General features: G+C 35.2%; 1 protein-coding gene across 1 annotated transcript in view; it reads left to right on the forward strand.

Moving 5' to 3' along the window:
- The window catches only part of SPATA17 (spermatogenesis associated 17), a gene marked incomplete at its 5' end in the record, with an annotated part of 85,272 nt that overhangs the window by 36,689 nt on the left and 25,854 nt on the right, over positions 1–22,729 (forward strand). The window contains 2 exons of the mRNA XM_008946610.1: positions 13,596–13,802; positions 18,956–19,104. Coding sequence (XP_008944858.1) covers positions 13,596–13,802; positions 18,956–19,104 — 356 coding nt within the window. The remainder of the gene's footprint in view (positions 1–13,595; positions 13,803–18,955; positions 19,105–22,729) is intronic.

Genomic DNA, 22,729 nt, shown 5'->3' on the forward strand with positions numbered 1-22,729 from the left:
GAATAAAATGGGGCAATAGGGCAATACAATGACATGCCAAGAATACTCTCCCAGTTTCCAGTAATCAGTAGTTGAAGGACTTGTAGTTTTTTGTTGTAGAACTTTCCATTTTTGGTTTATTGAGATGTTCACTTTTTGCTTCTGTATTTTCTTCCAATTCCTACCTGTCTTAATGATCAGAGAAGGGCCAACCTAAACAAAGAGTGTGATAAGAGATCTAGGCCCACACCATTAGCTCTCAAATTGTGCTTCCTTGGAAGACCACGTTCAGCCATTCTTGCAGCATTGTTCTGCAGCATGCTCATTTCACAACATGTACTGTCTGTGGTACTCTGTCAAAGGAGAACATACAACTGCAAAGTGCCTTATTTTTTCTCCACAGTTTGGTGAGGTTCTTCAGATTGCATCTTCCACTCAAAGCAACAGTAAAGTCCATCACTTCTGCAGCCCTCTTTAGCAGGGTGACAATTTCTCTGGATATCCTTTGACAGTTTGTGAACAGATACTGCTCATAGCTTCTAAGTAATTTAGAGCTGCAAGAGAAGAACAAAGCCCATGTGTAATAATAGGCCTTTTTTGTTGTAAAAGTTACAAAACCTGCAACATTTATTTTAGTAACTGCCAGTAATAAGAAACGAGTTATCTTTTTTGATTGCAGTAGCTCCTTCAGTTTTCATTCCTTGCTCAAGTGTGTTACTCTCTCTCTGAGTCAAGTCTAATGTAGTTTAGATATGTGGCTGGTACTTGACCATATTCTTTCCCATTGAACTAATGCATTGGAAAGGATTACTTGTAGGGATATAACAGCTGGTGCTGTTATAAGGAAATATTTTTTATTCAACTATTTTTGACGGAGATAACCCTTTCCAGGAAGACATAAACATGTGAGACTATTAAAGAGTTATTTTTTTAGAACTACAGAAAACAATTTTTAAAAGAAATACTTTAAGAATAGTGTACTGTGACGAAGGAAATGTGAGCATTGAGTGCATAACAGTGAAAAGTTCTAGTTTCAGCAAGAAAAACTGAGTTTTTCCATTCTTATTCTCTCTGTACACCCATACTCCATAAGCAATTCCATTTTAGTGAAGTTATTTAGCAAACTTCTGTAGAAACTCTGGATTAGTGTTTTTGTGTGTAAAGGGCATAAATACCATGCCTCAAGGTTACTTTCCAGCTTTTGTTTTTCAGACCAGTTTTGGTTTTGTTTTCTGTAGTTATTGTAGAACTTAAAATTATATCACTTTTATCAGTTGTATCAGTCATTATTTCATGTTTGGCAGTTCATAAATTAAAATATTTTATATTCAAATTTTGTTCAGTGCTAAGGTATTTTTCAATTACATTTTTCCTGTCAACAGAGATGGCAATTCATAAACATTACACTGACCCTGTGTCCCCTTTTTACATTACTGGAAATCAGGAGTTAATTGTATTGGACTTACTATTGCACTTACATTAGGTATAAATGTTCTAAGTGAGGAAAGAAAAAAAGCCACAAAAGCCTTCCTGAAGCAGGCTAATGAATATTCAGAAGACACAACTGATTAATATGCTTCTAATCTAATGTGCTGTCCTGTAAGAACTTGAAAAACAATTGGTCTAGAATGACACTGTTTGACACCCACTCTGTCTCTGGACACCTGGCAGTTTTATTCTTACAATGGTGAGGACTCAGCAGATCAAAGCTCTGGCCTTTGATTTTCAGATCCACAGTTTAAGAGACAAGGCTGCAAGTTTGGTCATTTGAGCTTAGTCCCGAGTGAACAGTCCACATCACAAAATGATTATACATAATTTGTTACTATTGGCAATGTCTGTTCAGGAAAGGCCAAGGACTGAGCTAGCATGAAGAATGAATTAGCTCTTACCTTTTACATTTTATTTCCTCCCTCTTTACTGCTGTAATTTTATTATCCTGTCTCTAAAACATTCAGGGGATGGAATTATCATTCATTATAAGTACTAATACTTCCCGAAGATGAACTAAAATGGTTAATTTTTTTTTTAAATGTAGATTCCCCAATCACTGAACATCCCCACCTATCCATGGGTATTTAATATCCACTCATCACTTCTCTGCCAAGAAGTTAGATATTTCTGAAGCACTTTCCAAAGCTTGTACTATAAAAAAAGTCCCATTTAAATTAAAGACGAGAGAGTGAGCTTTCTTAACTCTTAGGCAGGCCTGCAGCTATATTCAAATACCATTAGTATATAAAGCACTTCATGCTGCAGTATTCTGTTTTTATAAAATACTGCTTCCAAAGGATTCTCAATTTACATTAAATCCTTCTTACAATACTTCTGACAGGTATGTTTGATCAGCAAGCCTTCTTAGTGTATTCACTTTCACAGTGGAAGCCAGATCTATCAGTCTATTCACAGGTATTCACTATAGGAAAATCATTCAAGTCTGGTGCCTCATGGGGCACTATACACACAATCTCAGTTCACTTGAAAGGAATCTCAGTTAATGTTGCTTAATGTTTCTGTCAAAAAGAAGGACAAAGTAAAGTAAACTGAAAGCAGCCAGTAACGGAGCTGTTTGTGATTCTGGAAGACATTGTACCCGAACAAAGAAAAATGTTTATGTCTAGAAGATTAGTTCTACTAGGTCTGAATTCCAAAAAAGACCTTTAAATGATTTGCACACATAATCAAAAATCTTTAGTTCTCTTAGAATTTAAGTGCAGTTCTTGCACTTTGGGATTACTCCTCCTGGGAACACTCAGGTTTGTAGTTCTGCTACTCAACACAGTATCATGGTGATGTAAAAAGAAGACAAGTGCTGGAAGCCAACATATACATCCAAAATCTACCTGATGCACTTTGCATCCAAAACTATTTAGTGACAAAGCATACAACGTTCTCAGATTTTCTGGTTTTGTTCATATCCTTTTCAATCAACCTTTCTCTTTCTCTAAGAAGGGGTAGTTGTCTCATTGGAAAGGGCAAGTACTGTCAAAGCCAAAACTAATATGGCAATGGTGCTGGTGTTCATGCTCAGAAAATTGTAACTCTCTAGGTTAAGGAGCAAAGGGAAGAGGATGGGGAAAAGCTACCTACTGACACCATGTCTTGCCAATGACTAGGCCTAGCGTGAATGACAGAGCCAGCAGAAAGACAAACCAGTAACTTGACTGTATTGAATAGAGAAAATTCAATCCAGGAATAATCACCAGGGGTACAAATAAGTCAATTAGTTCACACACAATCAACATCACCCCCAATGATCCCAACAACGATATTGCACAACCGACAATAGGCAGAACAAGTAAGGAACTGAGGTTTCTCATAGATGGAATGGGAAACAACCAAGTCAACAGGTTAATCACATAGGATAAAGGTAGCCACATGGCCATCTCTCACTCTCCTAGCCTGCATTTACAAAGGTCCAAGCTGACCCGGGCCCAGTTCCAGGAGAGTCATGAGGTCCTTCCCCAACCAGGAAGCTCTGTGGAGTGCACTCCACAGAGCAGACACTCCTGACTCCCTGCAAGTGGTCCCAGCTTTTATCCCCAAGCAGGGACACCTGACCTTTGTTCACTCAATGCGGGACCCCTGGGACTCATTTCCCTTATGGCTTTCCCTGCAGGGCCGGCCGCACCCTGGGGGGAAGCTATAAGGCAAACTCACCTCCTCTTTATGAAGGGCTGTGGGAATCGCCCATATGTCAACCTTAATTTGGGGCTCGGGGTTCAAATCCCAGCATTTCACACCATAACCTCCCTCCTGTAAGAAATAGATACCTATGTACCATTTCAGATATATTTCTACCTGGTGTCAGTGAACAGTACTTCCTTCCCATTCACTCTTCTCATAAGTCTCATTCTAGCACAAGTGGTAAGTGAAAGTGCTTCCAACAGAAATTGGTAATTTCTCCCTTTGCCACGCTTTCCAGAAACAAGATATTCACATCCCATTTTCTAAAGATAGTGAATGAATGAAGTTAAAAATAGAACAAATTTGATAATTTTAAGCATGTTCTGTGACAGTATCGCAAACTCTATTTTTCATCAAGGCTTCTTACTATAAATTCATTCTATTTGTTTGATAACTGGATAACTGTGCAAAGAAATGAGAAAGTTTACGCTGAAAAATCATCTGTCATTAGAAAAAGCTTAGCACACAATAGGATGTAAACTTTGAGTGGAGTTTTGTGACTGATCCTATGCAAACTCAGTTTTTAGAAGCATACCCATGTAGACATGGCAATATTTCTCAGAGATTCTTATGAACAGATTTTTACCAGCCATGTTACTCATACTAAACATATGTTATTATAGCATACTGGCATCTCTGTATCTACCATGTATTACAGCATTTAGCATCTCTGTGTCTAGCATTAGTCATTTAAAAATCCATTAACTGGAAGATTCCTGTGCTTAAACTGTCTTTTTCAGTATCTGAATTGCATAATCTCTATCTGTGTGGATTTTTCTAAACAGCAAACTTCTTGCTCAACTCCTGTGGGTAGGATTAATGGCAGAGTTTAAAGGACAAGCTGTGTGATCTATCATAAGTGTACATGCTGAGATCTTAGAAAAACATGACCACATTTTGTGTATTACTGTCAATTGGGGTGGCAAAAGGGTTGGATTGCTGCAGGGCCAGAAAACTGCTAAAAGCGAGTTATATATTGAATGTTGGCTTTGTGTAAGTTGTGGTGCACACATTTATGGAAGAATCTATATTGCAAGGAAATTACAATGTAGTGCAAATATCAAAGTAAATAGCTCACACACAGAGCCGTATTAACACATGCTTGCTCAAAGTAGAAGTCCATTGGCACTCTTAAAATTGTTACTCGTATAAATTTGGTTGTTGTGTAATTGTCTGATATTTGTACAAGCTTGATGTGATGTATGGTCTTGCTGATGTAATTTTTGAAACTATTATATCAGAAGTAGTATATGCTAAATAAGAAATAAGTGCACAAGAAGAGGGAGGTTAACAATGCCATGAGAGAAGTCATGAAGATAAAATATTGTACATTCTTCAACAGCAAACATTCCTGTTGATTAAGAAGTGGTACTGATCCTATCTGTGCTTTAATGAGACTTTAAGATGAGTGCTATACATACCATTTCTTTTGTTTTTTCAGCTCTTAGGCAAGTGCACAGTTTTTTCACTGTTCAATATTTCACTTAGTATCTAATATATACTATTAATATGGGAATTTTGTCTTTCTTGCAACTGACATGATGAAAACTGTATTATCTTCCCCCACTTATTTTCTTTACTTCCATTTTTTTCTATTTCAACAATCTTTCATTAAAAACTTCCTATTTTCATTTTTTCTTACTATGTCACTCTTTTCTACTAATTTCTGACTACCTTTACTGATCTAACATGTCTCTGTTCCCCCTTCTTTATTCTTTCCTGTATAAAACAATATGACCATTTCATAAACCCTCACCTCATTGTTTATTTCTCTTATTGAAGACTGCTTTGTTAAACATACTGCTACTTTTCAAGTTTTTGGTCATTTTCTAATCTTATAAGTTTACTACAGAAAATTGTTTAATAAATTTGTCAGAATATATGTCTGTGAGGGAAGATTCACATATAAGCACAATGCAACAGATGTAAGAAACAATGAAAAACAAGGAAATGTTTCCTTGTTGCACATGTATTTTTTGAGAAGTGAATGAAATCTTTAGCAGTTATTTTGTTAACAAAGGAAATTTCCATCTGATTTCCATCTATATCTGTTAACAAGAAATTCTCCTGGCTTCTGATATGTTGCAGGTAACTTCTGTTATTACATACCCAAAGATACTAAATGGTATAATTACAAGGATTTTTCTCAATCCAGTAAGAACAGAAGTGAATTTCAAGTTGAATTTTTTTTTTTTTTACAAAACTAATATTTTCCATTATGACTATGACAGTAGATGTCATTTTAAAGTTATAAATATCACACATTTGAATAGGTGCTCTGAAAAAATTTCACAGACGTAATTTTAGCCTCAAAATAACCCTGTAGAGTAAGGTAATACTCTCTGTGTGTTCATATGCAGCTATTGAGAAATGGAAGAATAAAATCCCCTTAAGAGTGATTTCAGACTCTCTTTGGACTAAGCTCTTTAAATCTCACTTATGCAGGGTGGTTGTACAAATAGGTTGGTTTTCAGAGTTTCCTAAAATTTGTACATGATCCCATACTCACTCCAGCACTTCTTAAATAGAAAATGGTAGCAGTGATGAAATTTCTGATTCCAGTTTAAAAGATAAACTCATTAAGTTAAAATGTATTTTTCTGCTTGTTTTGAAATCAAAAGTCAAATGAGAAGTCAGTAAGAGAACTTTGAATGCTCTTTTGATGTTTCGTGTCCTCATCCTAAGAGTATTATTTCCCACGTCACTGCTCACACATCCAAGTTATTATCCATGATCTAGTCAAGTTACCAAGAGCCTGAATAAGAATTAGATTTGACAGTGTAAGCCTCAGTCAGAGAATCAATGAAAGGTGCATACATTTTTGGGATTGCTGGACTGTGAGTTTTGGATATTGTGCAACAATGATCCATGCATTAGACTTAGAGTTTGTTTCTCTTTTGCCTTGTTGCCTATATAGCCAAGCAGTTGGTACCTGTTTGGAGACTCAGTTTTGTTTCCTGCAATTGAAGTTTGTGCCCGTACAGGTTTAGAGGTTGATTTTATGGTCTGTCCAGGACACCAGAGTTTCCTTAACACCTCATTGTATAGTCCATAAAATTGCAGGCTGATGTACTTATAAAAGTGCATTGAAAGCATGGTTGCACTATTGTTTTGGTATCAAGCAAACATTTCACAGATGAAAAGGACTGAACCAAGCTTTACAATCTGAAGGCAGAATAACAATAATTAATGCTTCTATTACTCTGTTTAAACAGAATATATATTAAGCAGAAGACAGGTAATTAATCCCACTTGAAAGAATATATGCTTCTCATCACTCATTTATGAATTCTTCAGTCTCTGCATGAAAGCAGTGTCTCAAACAAAGCTAAAATACCTTAGGTACAATAACAGGCTAGGTCCTCCAATTCTTCTTTAGACAAAATTCTTGAGAGTATATTTTTATGAGGATTACAGGATCAGGCCTAAGGAGTAGCATTAGCTCAGTGAGAACTAAACCTACATTTATAAAGCTGGGTGACACTTTTCCTACTGTCAGCTGTGGTAAGGAAATTTTATCTCAAATTGGAATGTTGTACCAGACTACACCAATTTCCAATATTTGAATAAAGTTTACACTATGCTTCTTAATTGTTAGTATGAAAAGGTGTTCATATTGTTTAAAAAATCACAAATTTTTCCTACTAGAACACATTCTAATATGGCTTAAATATTTTGATGTTTCAATTTTGAGTTCATGGACATAATTTTATTATACTTGTTACTAGAATGGTATTTGCAGATTTTTTACAGATGTCTCTTTCCCCAGTAAACTTCATATTATAGATATTTTTCTTTTATTTTCACTACATATGGAATATTCTGACAGCCTGTAATAAACCACTTATTTAGAAGTTCTAAATCCCTTTTCCTTTACAGATATGATTGCAGCATCATATAAACACATTTTTTCCTTGTGAACCATTAGTGTTCTAAGGTATTTCTTTTACCTCCTAGAGAAACTATAACTGGGGATTAACAAGATTGTTCACTGGAATTCATGTGGAAGCATAACTGCAGTGGCTGAGAAATGATCATGTTTCCTTTTAGTTCTCAGCAAGAGTAATTGAATGTTGAATATCTTACTAAACGCTGGACTGTGACAGTGTGTTAACACTCCGACTATCTCCTAACAGCAGGGCAATTATTTGCTGAGTGGGATTTTTATAAATCCCCTGGCAGTAGTATGTCCTGATAATTATGATGAAGTGCACTGGTCAGTGTTGATTCAGCAATCCCATCTCTAGCAAATATTTCATTCACAGCTCTCCTTCATGCTTTTACTTTTATGGCTTTTAAAGATATCTTACTGCTCCTCTCTGCTTGTTTGGTTCTTTTACAAATTGCAGTTGAGTAAAAAAGGATTTTCAAGTTAAGTCTCTATTTTGTTGAAGTCTTTTCCTTCTTGTTTAACTCCTTATTAAAAGACCAGAATGAGAGAGTAGGAATTCAGGTTTTTCTGCAACAATCACTTGCAAAGGCTTCCTTCCTCAAAGCTAATTTTTTCAAGATTAAATGACTGCTAAATGAAACATTTATATTCATTATATATGTTGATTATTCCAGACTTTCAGTGTTGATATGGAAAAGTAATTAAAATAAACCATACCTTTATTATTTAGTGAAATTAGAGTAAAAAATATTTTAAAGGTATGAGGTTACATTTTCTATGGACTTCATGCTTACATTTTATCTTCAGCTCAACTCAATCTATTTTTAATCTTGCATGTGTGTAATTATTTGCAAAGCAGTAGCTACACTGTATCTATTAGTGGATTATTTTCTTTGGCATTTTATCTGTAGACTTCAAATGCTCAGCCAAGAAATAAGAAAGAAGAGTAAGAAACGATTGATTCATAAATAAAAATTGCAGCATCTAAAAGTGTTCACAGTTTCTTATGCCACTTGGGATCACTGATCTTTTCTGAGGAACTCTCCAGCATAATCAACACTGCTGTGTCTTTCCCTTTCTACCTGCACCTTTTTCTTTTCTTTCTTCATTCCTTCTTTCTATTTCTTTTGCTGCTCTCTTCCTTCACAGTTTAGCTTTCAAGACAAGGTACTTAATAATTTCTTTGCTGTATTCTGGGAAAAGCAGTTAAGTCTTTTTCTTTGTATAGAAATGATGAACAGGAAGAAACAAAAATATTCTACAGCATGGACTAAATACAGGATTAGAGGTGGAAGCAATACAGAATATAAAAAAGTCTCAAACCAACAAATATTTTCTTTGCTAAAATTCATTAAATGAATATTTGTTTTCTTATGATTTTTTTCTTTCTTTATACGCCAACATTATTTATAAAGAAAATGATTGGGAGGAAACCAAATGATAGAGTGTTAGAAATGCAAAATGATTCAAAATATTAATGTAATGCTAAGGATGACTGGGTAACAAATGGTACATTTGCCAGTATGCTTGACCTGACACAATTAATATTCCAGGTCATGGTTGGGTTTCCATGATGGAAGGTCTGAGGCAGAGAATTCTGAGGGGAAAAAATATATCTATTGTATAACTCATTTCTCTCTTCTTTTTTTTTTTTTTTTTTTTCTTTTTTTAATTTTCCCTGGTGAGTCAGAACCAGTCTCAAAAAAACATAAAAATAATAATAACAATAAAAAAAATAAATCTGTGCTTTCACACCTCATTTGCCATATTCACCACTGGGCCACCATTCACCAGAAGAGCTTGTTGCAAGGAGGTCAGTAAGAAGCTATTAGCAGAGTCCCCTCCTGAGATTTCTATGGTCTTATTGAGGTAGAAGTTAGCATGACAGTACTGCAAATAACTCAGTTGTAGGATTTTTAACATTTAGCACAGATTTCCCCATAGTGTCTGTCACTTTAGAAAATTGTTCCCAGAAATGAAGTCCCATAAACCTGGCTTTGACACAGGCCTTTCTTAGTTGTGAAGAACACAGATGTGGAAAAATGTCATTCTCCCTGCAGGCAAGAGGTACTATTTGCAACCTATCCCAAAATTTTGGAGAGTAGTATATTTTCTTATGGATTAAAAGTGAGGAAAATATTGGAATCAAAATATGAGGTAATATCTCAAGACAGATGCTCTTCTACTACTGAAAACAATGGTTTTGTAGTTGAGAGAATATTGTGTAAAGAAGGAAAAGGATGAACACTTTTAAAACATTGTGCTGCTTTCAAGAAGATACACACATTTATTAAGTACCAAAGGCTTTGATCCTCTAGATTCTTAGATTTCTACAGACTGCCAGCTTTCTGCAGAGGACAGAGAGAATAGGGCATCCATCAACACACAGCACATGGTCATGAACTTATAAAAATAAGACTCTGATTTGCAGAGATATTTAAAAATTAATGGAAGGAATTTTGCCAGACATTGGTCTGAACTGGAAAGTAGAATAAAACTCGTTCCCTTTTCTCTCCTACCAGACTTTGCCAGTTTTAAATCTAGGCCTAAAACCTTACCACAAACCTTGGAGAATTTAGAGTTAATGAATATTAATTTTATCTGTCTGGATAGTAACTCTGCTGATTGCTTTCCTATCTGTCTGTTTGAATACTTAAACATACATAATTAAAATATAAAGTAATAAGCAAGGTTTGCTTGAAAAATTATTTAAGAAATGCACTTCATAATGAGTTTTGACCTAGATCTTACAAAGAGTTTCAACTGTAGAAGAAGCAACTTTTAGATTGTCCAGCTGGCCTCACTAAAAGTCAAAATCTTTTTTCATAGTTTGTACACTATCTATATATTTGACCTGATAGTATGCAAAAAAAAGGACAAAAGATGTTTCTTCGTTAAGATACTTTTTCAGCAATAATAAATCAAAAGACACTGAATCGAGAGATTCCCACTCCTATTTTGGGTAATTTTGGCGTCATTAAAAGTGCTAAAAGCCAATCTTATTTGTGCACCTTGAGATTTTCAGCAGCATTTCACAGTGTCTGAACCCTTTATGAACTGTCTTTTTTTTTCTGCCAATAAACATTTAAGCAAAGAAATATCGTTTAGACTTTCCATGGTATCTCAACATAGATTGCGAAATGCAGTTTCAGAAAGCCATTATAATCATGGAGCCATTAATATTGCTTCAAGTATGACTAACAGAAGCAATGCCATTTCTTACAGCCTGGACAGTATTTCACTTTAAAGTTATTCCTGCTTGTAATTCTTCAGAGAAAAAATATTTAAATTTTTTAAGATGTAATTTTCCACTTTGGGGAAACAAAACAAATCTGTGCTATGTAGATTGAAATAATCTAATTTTTTTGTTAAAATTTCCTACCCAATTTGCTCTTCAGCTATTTTTTTTTTTCAGGATTTGCTACTTATCAACAAATTTATGCATGCTAACTTCAGAGATTTGTTATTATGCCATAGTGGTTTATTCCAGATCATCCTGATTCTCAGTGATGGACATGGAGATGTTTTTCTTCTGGAAAACACACTTCTATTTGCAGTGACATTGTAGTTTTCTATGAAATGTGTTTCACAGACTTTATCATACACAGAACAGTATCTCTCCCATTAGCAGAGGACCTCTGCAGACTCATGGCATGACTAGAACACAGTCTCCACTTTAGACAGGATACAACAGCTGAACATATATTGTGTAGGAATTGGTAGGAAGATGAAGGAGCAATACAATGTTCAGTAAAACATAACAAAAAAGGTTGTCACAAGCAAGCACTTTCCTATTTTACTGTCATCAACAGAGTGAAGGCAAGAATTCATTGATTAGAATGTAGGCAGATCCAATGGCCACAGTAGGACTACTGAGTAAAGAGCCATAATGACCATGCACAGAGATGGATTGTAAATAGTCTGCATGGAATGTAATTTGTGTGGAAGACTTTGCCTGTGGCATATTATATTTGACAAAACTTATCTAACAAGTGTAGAGTGTAAATGCATTCAATAATTTTGGAAAAGTGCAATAAAGTCCAAGACAACATATGGAACTTGTTTTTATGTAGCACTCACAGGTCTCTGAGTGTGCACAAGCAAAAATATACCAGGTTAAACAGAAAATTGCAATAGAACAGCATATGATATGCTACTGAAACAGGAGAATTTGGAACTTTATGAGATGTTTATGTGAGTGAGAGGCAGACTTTTAAGATGCAGATGCAGCTGGATTTTACAGATGGACCTGCAATTTTGCATTCACTCCAGTGATTCTGCATGTCTGTTATTTGAAGGATGGCTGCCTGTCATTTTAGTCTGGCCTCCTGAAAAGTTGAAAGAACAACTAGTGTTTGTTTGGCATGCATATGTTTCTATCACTTATATCCATATCCTCTTTCCCATTACACATTTAGACTGATAGTGTAGTGGAACAGTTTATAGTGTTTGCATTAAGAGGGGAACATGTATCAGAGGGCCAAAATAAATTGTCATTAGGGCCAGATCACTTACAGAATTGAAGAATATAGCCCATAAAATTTTGAATAATCCAAAAATATTTTGAATAAGCTACCATGTCACAGTATTTCTGTTCATTAAACTATGTTTTATATGGGCCTTATTTAACTTTTTGACACAGCAAATCAGAACTTCCCAGTAGGATATGTTAATGAAAAATGCATTAGGGGTAATTGGGGAGTGTTCAATCCTCTCAGCCCCAAGAGATTAATACTTTATGAAGAGGTTGATGCTCTGCTTAGTTTTCTCATGAGTCCTCAGTAGTGTTCCAAAGGAGAAATGCAAGATTTTAATCATTTGCTCTTTTCCTTACCTTTCAAAAACAAAACTGATTTATTTTCCTAGTATTTTTATTCAGTACTTCTTAGCAATTAAAATTTTGATAAAAGCAATGAACAAAATATTTTAACTGAGCAAACCTACTTTAGAAGTCTGAAGAATACTCTGAGTATACTGTTGTAGAGTATATACTTAACTTTAAATCTACACAGTATCTTTAATTTTTACCAGGTGTATTTTAAGCATGTATCATCTGTTTTATAGGAGATTTAGTGACTTTGTACAATATGGTATAGGAATTTTCCTGTTTACTAATTGACAATTAATCCAGTAAACACGCATATGTCTATTTGTGAACTGTTTATATACAACTGATAATATCCCTACATTTATAGGAATGATTTGGGAATTGTCTATCACATAATTTTTGCTTTTGAGATGTTCACAGATTCTTAATAAAGTAGATAACAAGTTCAGAATTTTAAATGTATGCTTTATATTAGTAATTGCTGTGTAAGACCAGACTAGTGATGCCATTAATGTTGTATCCTGAAAAAATTAAATATAAAATTCAGTGAAGAATGAATCGTTCCATTTAATTCACAATTAATAAATTTAATTCTAAATATTTGTTTTTCGCAAGGTTTTTTTTTCCACAAGCACAGAGTTTAAAGGGACAAGAGTTACGTTTCTTCGCATAAACATTTATTTTACTCTTTTAAGTATGCATTTGGAAATAATAGGTAGTATATTTTTGTTCCTATTGTGTGTAGGAATTTAAATTAAACTTTAAATTTCAAAGCAATGGTAATAGTTTCCTTTTAAAACTGGATGCAAACTTGTACACTTTTAATTATTTTTTAAGGGAAAACTGGCGTCTTTGATTACTGCTACAGAAGGTGGAAGACTGAACGTGACTGACAGAAAACATGGGTTTGAGATACAGGAAACTCTTTTTTCCATAAAATGAAAGTTTTTGAACTAGTTTTTCAGCCTGTTTGAAGGGCTGAAACACAGATTATACATTACATTATCCTATTTAACCCCTTTTGTAACCGTAATGCAATGCCCAGAGATGCATTTAAACTATAGGTCATGTCAGTAGTTGTCAGAAACTTTATGTAGAACTGAATATTATAGATATATATTTTTTTTTTAATTGGCTTGATTCATACAATAAATGCAAGAACAAGTTCTAAGTCAGTTGAAGTCAAATATAACCCTATTTTCTGCTCAGATTGCAGGCATCTACAATTCACCATTCAGAAAATCCCCAGATCCAATGGAATTGCTGCTACGGAAGTCAAAGCCATTGAGCCACAGACGGCAGCAAATGAAGACAAGTCCCTTTGCCTATGAGCTCTGTGACTGGCCAACATGTACAAGGCCACCGACTTTCTCCACAGCACAGCTTCTGCCACCTATTGGCAGACAGAAACCTCAGGTAACATTTTCAGTTCTCTGACACAACTTTTATTCATATCTTTTATCACAGATTATCATAAGATAGCTCATGCTGGATCATCGAGTCCAAAAATCCCTTTTGTGGATTTGTTTTATTTGTACAGATCTAATGCTTGCATTCAGGATATAAAGTCTCTGAAACAGATTTGTCTTAAGGAAAAAGAAACCTAGGCAGTATGTAAAAAGAGGGAAATACAATTCTTTAGACTTTTATCCTTTGGGGAAAAACATATAAGTTCCAATATTTCAAAGGAAAAACCTGATTTAATTGAATATCAATATTATGTTTCATTAGAGGCAGTAAGCCATTTTTAAAATAGGAGAAATGAAAGGTAATAGGACAAAATAACCAGTTGTAATAACTTTTTCCTTTTTTTTTCAATTATTTTCCATATAAAGGCCAAGAGACCTCCTCTCAGTATAGAATATCTCCTGCTCTTTTGTGTCCACTAGCTGTATGTCAACTTTAATTACAAAACTTTCTACATTTTGTTCCGCATCACAGCCAAGTTGCCCAGCTCCCATTCTTAACTGACATGGTCTCAATTTTAATTTCAGCTGATGTCAACATATGCTGCAGAGAGCCTTTTCCCCCTCTTCTACAGAGTACTGGAGATCTCTGAGATAATGCATCAGAGTGAACATCCCACAAGATGGCAAAATAGCTTTTGCCACCTTATTATCAAAATCTGCTGGGAATATGCCCAATATACACAGCAGACAAACTTTTATACCTTTATGTTCTTCACTTGATGACATGTAGCTTTTGCCAGTGAATGCCTGATACAGTTACTTTTAGGATAGTATTCTATCTTTCCCTCTATACTGAAGACTTTTTCAGTTTGTCCAATCTACTGAACGTTCTATGTACCTCAGACGTACACTTTCAGTGCAAATTTGACTTTGAATGACCACAATGACTTCAGAATCTCTTACTTTTTTCTTACTTTTTTTTTTTTTTTTTTTGTACTACATCCTGTACTTAAATTTTATCAACCATATTTTGCTTAGAAAGAAAATATTTCTCAGGGAGTCCTTCTCAGTAACTTTCACTGAAGCTATCATTTAGCTGCACAAATTAAACAATAATAATGAGCAATAAGCAATGTCTAATATATATTTATTGGTATTTTACTCCTCTGAATCGATATGATTATTTTCACTATATTATTACAGGCCTTGCTAGATGTGATCTGAATACAGTTTTAATTTTGAACTACTGCTGTAGTTCACAATTTCCCGGTGGCTTATTGATTGCTTCCACATTGTTCTTCAGTGGGGACAGCCATGGGCATGCTAGCTATCTCACAGAGAAGAGGTTTTCTCACCTTTTTGTCATGACTGACTTGTCTGTAGTAGGACAAGTCTGTATCCGTAGTGAGACATGAAGACAAAAGCAGTTGTGTTAGAGCACAAGAAGAAGACATAGGCCTGCCAGAATACCTCAAGAGAAGTAGGGGTGATCCACACAGAAAGCCATCCTGCTTATAACAGTAAGAATCCTCTTCAAGGCATATCTCCATCTTTGTCCTTCCTTCCTTATGTTCTTCCTACCTTAACTGCTTGAGCTTCCTCACTGAATGAACTCATTGACTCACATTAGAATTGAGACAAGGTTTGAGCCAACAGCTTGGGTCATCAGGGAATTTGGAGCTGAGATAAATAGAACGTTATAACTTTACCTTCTGGGACCAAAAGGACTATGACAGTCCTTCAGTGGGATGTGACTGAATGCATTGTCTCTCAGGACTGAGTGGAAGATTTTGCCTAGAGGACGTGGTACCAGAATCACAGTTTTAAATAAAGAGGGAATTCAGAGGTTTTCCATTGATAAGTTGCTCTTGTAAAACCGTTTTACTGTATACAAAGTATGTTACAAGCTTCTCTTTGGATTTGGAATATTTTATAGACCTTTCTAAGTTCAGATGCACTCACAGCAGTTGTGCACAGATAGCCTTTTAGAACAAACCAGAAGAGTTCTGGTTATTTTCTGCACCTCAAAGAGGGAATTTGCTATATAATACTTTAATCCTTTCAGCACCCTGGGATGTACACTGTGGGGTAAATTTTCAAAGCACAGTGCGTGGATTTAGCTGCGCGACTCTTATTGATGTTAATGGGAGTCACACGGCTAAATCCCTGCACAACACTTTGACAATTTAGGGTTGTATGTCTAAGGAAAGGACACTGGGTAGAGCTGGTGAAACAGCTGGAAATGAAAACCCATCAGAACGCATCATCCTGAAAGTTGTCTGGTGTGACAATAAGGAATTTAATTACTAGAAATACTTGTGTCCTAGTTCTCTGTGGTAACACTTTTTGGCACCAAGCCTCTTCTTCTAATATCTATCAGGCCCACTGTGAGTCACTTGTTACTTCACTGTTCTTTCAGGTATCTAAAATTTATATGGCTCAGAGGGTTGGATATTTTATATGGGAATTTTAATTATGTATGTTTAAAAAACAAAAATTAGTTATCAGCTTTTTCTTAAGAAAATGGATATTTAGCATTTTATAGGCAAGCTCTGCGTGTGTAAGAGTATTTTTGAAAGAAAAGTTTTAATGGTGCTTATATATCAGTTGGATCTCTCATTTTTATTACTGAGTTAACTAGAATTTCAGTTTGATGGAAACACAGATAATGCTAAAATTAGTAATCTGTTCATTTAAGGGCATTAATAGCAGAAAGCACATTGCCATTTTTAGGGGATTTTTTTTGCATGCTATTAAGCTCTCCTGGAACGGGAGCAGTGAAGAACCTACGATTTTGTATAGATCATTATTTTTACCACAAGTGTCTGATTTCATTTTAAAGTAGTAAGAATGCCTATCTGCTAACCTTTGTTTGGCAGACCAATCAGTAGCAAGAAGATTTATACTAAGTACAATTTCCAAGCATAGAACATACAGTTCTGTGACTCCCTCTCTTCCTTTCGTAGCTTGACCTCCCCAGGGAGATTTCCATTTTGAAGCAGCATGCCTGAATGCTTCCAGGCAGCACCAATTTTAAAATATTTGTAAGCACCATTCTACCACAGGTTCCACAAATCTTAAGGCTAATTTTGTAAAATGGAAATAGGTAAATGGGCTTTTTAGAGATCTTGTCTTCTTAGATATATTCCTTAGGTGTCTATTGCTAGGTAAGTTTCTTCAAACACCTAATTCACAGGAATGGAAAAATCTGCAAGGAATATTTAGAATTATCTTAATATGCTAACTCGTATACCCCGCTTTCAGTAGTGACAACACAGCCTTGCTTTAGAGACCTTTGCTTAGCTACATCCTTTCCCTCCCCTTCCATTAGTAGTTGGACTCTATTAATTTCATTTGAACTATGGATTGAGAAAGAGTTAGAAGGGCTTAGAAATTAAAGATGGGAAAAAAAAAATCCTTGGTTGGATATCTGATTTGGCCCTCACTGTGGTGGAATATGAATCAATATTTTACAATGAAGAAGAAATACAATATTCTCAAAGACTACTTCCTAAAAGCAAACATATTTATCTTGATATTATTTGACAATATTATTTCTTTCTTCTGTGCTCCATATATTCAATTCATGCAAACATCTTGCAATACAGAGGATTTGTTTTATTATAATTTTTAAACTTTTAAAATAATTTGATCATCAGTTTGTATATTACTATAAGACTGCTAACTAGTTTTAATATACTGTTCTAGTATTGTTCTCTCACAGATGGTAACACTTTTCATTCTGTTTTTAAAGACTCATTGTGGTCTTCTAAAATGAATGTATTTTTTCACACATAGAATGTAGAAGCAAAAAAATATCTGCAAGAAGTGTAAACATTAGGCTTACTTGCTTACTACGATCTTTAAGAAGATCTCCAAATCATGGTGCTGTGCCTTTAAAAAGCAAAGTTCCAATAAAAATCCATTAACTACTTTCAAATATAGCAATCCTCCTGTCCAGCTGTGAAAAGTACTAGATGATACTTATTTGCCATTTGTGTTATTTACGGTCCATGACTTTTATGGTAACTGGTTCCTATTATTGGTTTCTATTAATGTAAAACATAAGTGAACATAAATGAGGCGTGAATCATTTCTTTTTATTAGCCCCACAGTCTTCACTCAGTGCTTGCAGTAACTCCAGCTGTGACTTGTTAGTGATAACCTATTTAAAGAAGGATATCTTTAAGAATAAAGGCTGTGATTAGGATTCTTTGTCTCTTCATAGTTCCAGGTTCCACTGGTTTATTGTAGGATCAACAGCGATGAAAATAAAATAAAAAAATAATTAGCAACACTTCTAAATCCAGAGTTTCCACTACGCTTTCCTGAATGTAACACAGTAGTAATTATACTCCGGGTAGGTTTTTCCTGGTTAGTACTAAAACCAAGACATAGGACATGTCCCTTTGACAGGGCAGGAAAGGATTTCCTGCTGCTCTTTATTTGTGATGTTAAATGGTAGATGCTGATATGATCAGTTATTAAAAAATATAACCTGGAAAAAAAAGTATATATATGTTTATACAGAAAGAGACTTGTGAAAGAATTATGGGCCTTTTTTTTTTTTTTAAGAATAATGAAATTCATGTAGATTTAGACTTTTCAAAAGTGGACTATAAACTATATTATTGAAGTCATTAGTTTGAATTCTATTAACAGAATTATATCTTAAATCATGTATTAAGTTCCCTTCCAGGTGAATTTATAATTAATTTGAGAAGAGCATACCCTTTAAGGTAAAACATCATTTATCCCATGAAGAGGAAAAGACTTAAGCTTTCTGCTTAAGCAGAATTTAAGTGCAGTTAGTACTTATGTACTAGATATTATTTCAGCAGTATTTTTTTTTCTAAGGAAAACCTGTGTTTTCCTAATCAGTTCCTGCAATATGTTGTTTTAAAATAATACATAATTATTAGTAGCTGAATAAATCTGGAGTGCCTGTTTCTCACTCTTTCTTTGGAGCTCTAGAGCACGTTATCAACCTTTGTGTTATCTGTAACTCTCTATCAAAATGAAGTGCTTTAATTACATTGGAAGAGAAGTCTTGCTACGCTTCCCAGATGCTCTGTGTCCTCTTTCATCAGTGATGTATCATGAATAAAAAAAGGAAAGAAAGGAACTGTAACCCCACAATAAAACACTCATACCTTTCAGGGGCCTTTCCGTGATACTGCTGAAGTGTTGCGGCAGCGCTACAAGCCTTTGGAACCAACCTTGCGAGTGGCAGCATCAATCAATTCACTAAAGAAGGCCAGAGAGGAAATAAAAAGGGAGGAATGGAGAAACCGCATACATGACAATGAGTAAGTTCTTTCTTTTTTCTTATATTGTTATGAGAATGTTTGCTTTATTCTGTTGCTTTCAGAAACCTTTCATGCCTGACAAAATGAAATGTCAACCTGACAGCTTGCTAGCAAACATTCTGTGTACATACTCCTAAATTCCGTGTCCTTAGATTATAAACTGTTCAGGGCAAAGACCTTATCTTGTAATTGTGTGACATGTGTCATCCATATCTATGAATTCATAGAAGAACTTAATAATAATAATAATATGTGATACAACAGGTGGGCTTAATGGGAAATAAGAAAACAAATGCAAATTCTGTTTTGCCAAGGCACCTTGCCAGAGGAAAAAATACTGTTTTGGTCTTCGTATTCAGGGAGCTTACAGACTATGGGAGGAAAAAATGGTGTTGCATGCCAATGAGACTCGCTTTCTCTCCCAGTAGACTACCAAAGCTCACTTGGAAGGGAAGGGAGCATATGTTGCACATGTTAGAACATGATGCAAAAACTGTAATCGTCTTTGAAGCAGTTTGGTTTCCCAAGCTGTAGCATCTGTAATAGTGTCAGACAGACCAATTCTTTTCCGTACAATCCCCAATACAGACATAATCCATACCAAAAGATTTAAGCCTTCTGTCCCCAAAAATATAAGGCTATCGATAAAATATTTCCAATTTTTTTTTCTTATCATGATGGAACTCTTTTTTTCCAATCTTAATAAAAGCCTGTTGAGTCACTTGCTCTTGCTTTGTAGTTAACTAGAAAGAAAAAAAAAAAGATGTTTTGTCAACTTCTCTCTTGAATTCACTGCTCTTGGCAATCCTTTGACACATTAATACCAGAATTCAGGGCAGAAAGGAATCACTTTTCCTCATGAGCAGCTTGTGATCCGCTGATTCACTGGGACAAGATGCTTTGCTGTCTTTGATCCGTTTCAAGCTTTTCTAACAGCTCTGTGTTGCCATGTGTCAGCTTCAGAACTGGAACTTAAGAATGCCAGAATAGATTGCATTTGCATGGTTTGGGTTTTATGCTTTCATTGTTAGACTGTTTTCCTCACAGTTTTCTTGATTTAATATTAAAATTGACTTTAAATGGAAATTCTACTCAAAAACAGTTTTGAAAGAAAAAAAATCTCCTAGTATGGCTACTTTTCTAGTCTTAGAAAATGTTAACATATTATATTTGGTGCCAAAAATGAGATACAGTACTTTGTATTCCTTTCATACTGAAAGGAAAGTCACCATTCCTGGAGGTGTTCAAAAAACTTATAGATGTGGCACTTCAGGACATAGTTTAGTGGTTATGGTAGAATTGGGTTGATGGTTGGACTTGATGATCTTAGAGGTCTTTCCTAACCTTAATGATTCTATGAAAACATAACTGAATTTAGTTAAAAGTGAAAAGATACTTTAGTTTTCTATTCCTCTCTGCATCCTTTCATTTTCTGCGGTGAGAGAGAAGCAGCTTAACTTTCACATCACAGCTTGAATTAGTTTTTTTTTTTTTTTTAATTCTAACTTCTCCTAGTTTATTAAAAAAAAAAAAAAAAAGGAAACAAAACCCAAGCCAAACCCCAAACCTGCTAGGTAACAATTAATATTATGAGTTTCATTTAAAGTGTTCATTTCACTGAATGAGTTTTGATTGATGCATTCCAAGTGAGGATGGATGACATCCTTCATTTATAGACATGACTATATTGCCCAGTCTTTATTTGATGAGTTTTACCCCAGACATCACTGTATCAACAGTTTCAGAAGGTCAGATCGTGTAATAAATATTTTATGGACTCTCTTCAGTGAGTGAATTGTAAAGCTTTGGTCTTGTGCAGTTTAAGTTTGGGATCTCCAACTTTGACATATATTAATTGATCAGAGGTCTTTATTTACTTTATGGGTAAGGAAGCATTTAGTGTCATCCTTAATGCACAGAAGCAATGTCCTAACATCAATGATTCTCAGCTTCATGCACGCTAAATGCATAGTGTATTATACATTTTCAGGCTGTGAACATTCCATTTGTGCTTCATATTCAACCAACCATGTACGGGTCACATCTGTAACCTTGAAAAGGTGATGACAGAGTTGCAGGTCATCATCAGGACTAATGCTCACTAGTAATGCTGCAGCTGCAGTGTGGTATGCCCGTGTCCAGCAAGGAGTCAACAAAGGGTTACTCAGATTCTATACTATTTTTTTCTCAGAATTGTCTATTATGAATTGACAAATTTCTGTCTTTTTCTATGTAATTGTGTACTTTGGGACTGTATTTCTTCCTGGTAGTGCTTTCTATGCTGATTATTCTTCTATTTTAGAAAATAAGGAGAGAATGAGCAGTGGAAAAGTGTGGCATTTGTTAAGAAAGCTTGTGTTTGCATAAAACGACAAACTGAATCCTCAATCTGTGTATTTCCAGAGTATTGTGTGATATCTCTTAAGGTCGAAAAATTGTTGGTGTATACCTGGAATTTCCAGTAACATCCAGAATCCCCACTTACCTTTGCTTATCAGGGTTCTTTAAAGTGATAATATGTTTTCTCTAAGTGTTTCAAGCTCTAAGAAAGTTTTTGTTTCTGCTAAAACAGGGAAATAATTCAAAAAGATGTGGGAGAGTTTGAGGTAGGTGGAAGCAGTAGAAGTGAAAGCAAGAGGGAATGTTGTGCTTACTTAAAGCAGCTGTTGGAATTTCCCATTTTGTAATGAAAGAGCAACTGGGTAATCTAGCCTAATAAGAATGATTCCTTTCTCTCATGCAATTGAAGCTGTTACTTCCTTATTGTGCTATTTTTCATACAAATGAAGTGATTTTCCCTTCCACACAGATAGGAATAACAATTGGACTCCTTTGGGATGGCCACTTAATAAACTAGTGTCTAGTTTGAGACACCAACTGCTGGATCCAGCAGATTTAAAACACTAAGCATGAAAAGCTCTTTACTCAGTTGCATGCAGCTGTGGTGATAGAAGGTGATAAATGCGAATAGGGATAAACCAGCAATAGCGTAAGGCTGATTTATTGTAGTCTTCTGGTGTGACACCAGGCAAGTCATCTCAGCTTCTGGCTGTGTTCATGCTCAGTGCTGCACTGGAGGTAACCTGAACACACTGGTTCACTTGTGTGCAGCAGAGTGCAATGTCTGCCCACCCCGCCTCTCACACGCTGTGTGAACGTTGCAGCACCAAGCTTCTCATGGGCTTATTCTCAGCAAGGTGCTGCTTTCCCCTGGAACCAGCTTAGGTGCCTCTGTGTTGCACAGTGCTGTGCATGAAAGTTGTGCTTACAGAGAAGGTGGGCATCTAAATAAGCTCCATACCTGCAGAGCATCAGTGTTATGAGCTGCCTGGTATTATGGTATTAATGGTAGTAACATGTAAAAAGCAAGTCACATTGATGAGATTTAAGACTTAAAAAAATCTTTTCATTTCTACATTTATAAAACGTTTTACTGTATATCTGACTTGGCTGCAATGAAAATGGCTACTACACTTAATGTCATACAAATATAACACATCTTAAAACTTTTTTCAAATTATATTTAGTTTCTCATGTGCTTTGCAACTTCAGCAATTTGCATATTTTCCGGACTGTTATTGTAGTATGATAAACAGGGATTATCATATATTTTCAGATAATGTTT

The sequence above is a fragment of the Merops nubicus genome, unplaced genomic scaffold, assembly GCF_000691845.1.
Source record: "Merops nubicus isolate BGI_N331 unplaced genomic scaffold, ASM69184v1 scaffold13400, whole genome shotgun sequence".
Taxonomy (NCBI): Eukaryota; Metazoa; Chordata; class Aves; order Coraciiformes; family Meropidae; genus Merops; species Merops nubicus.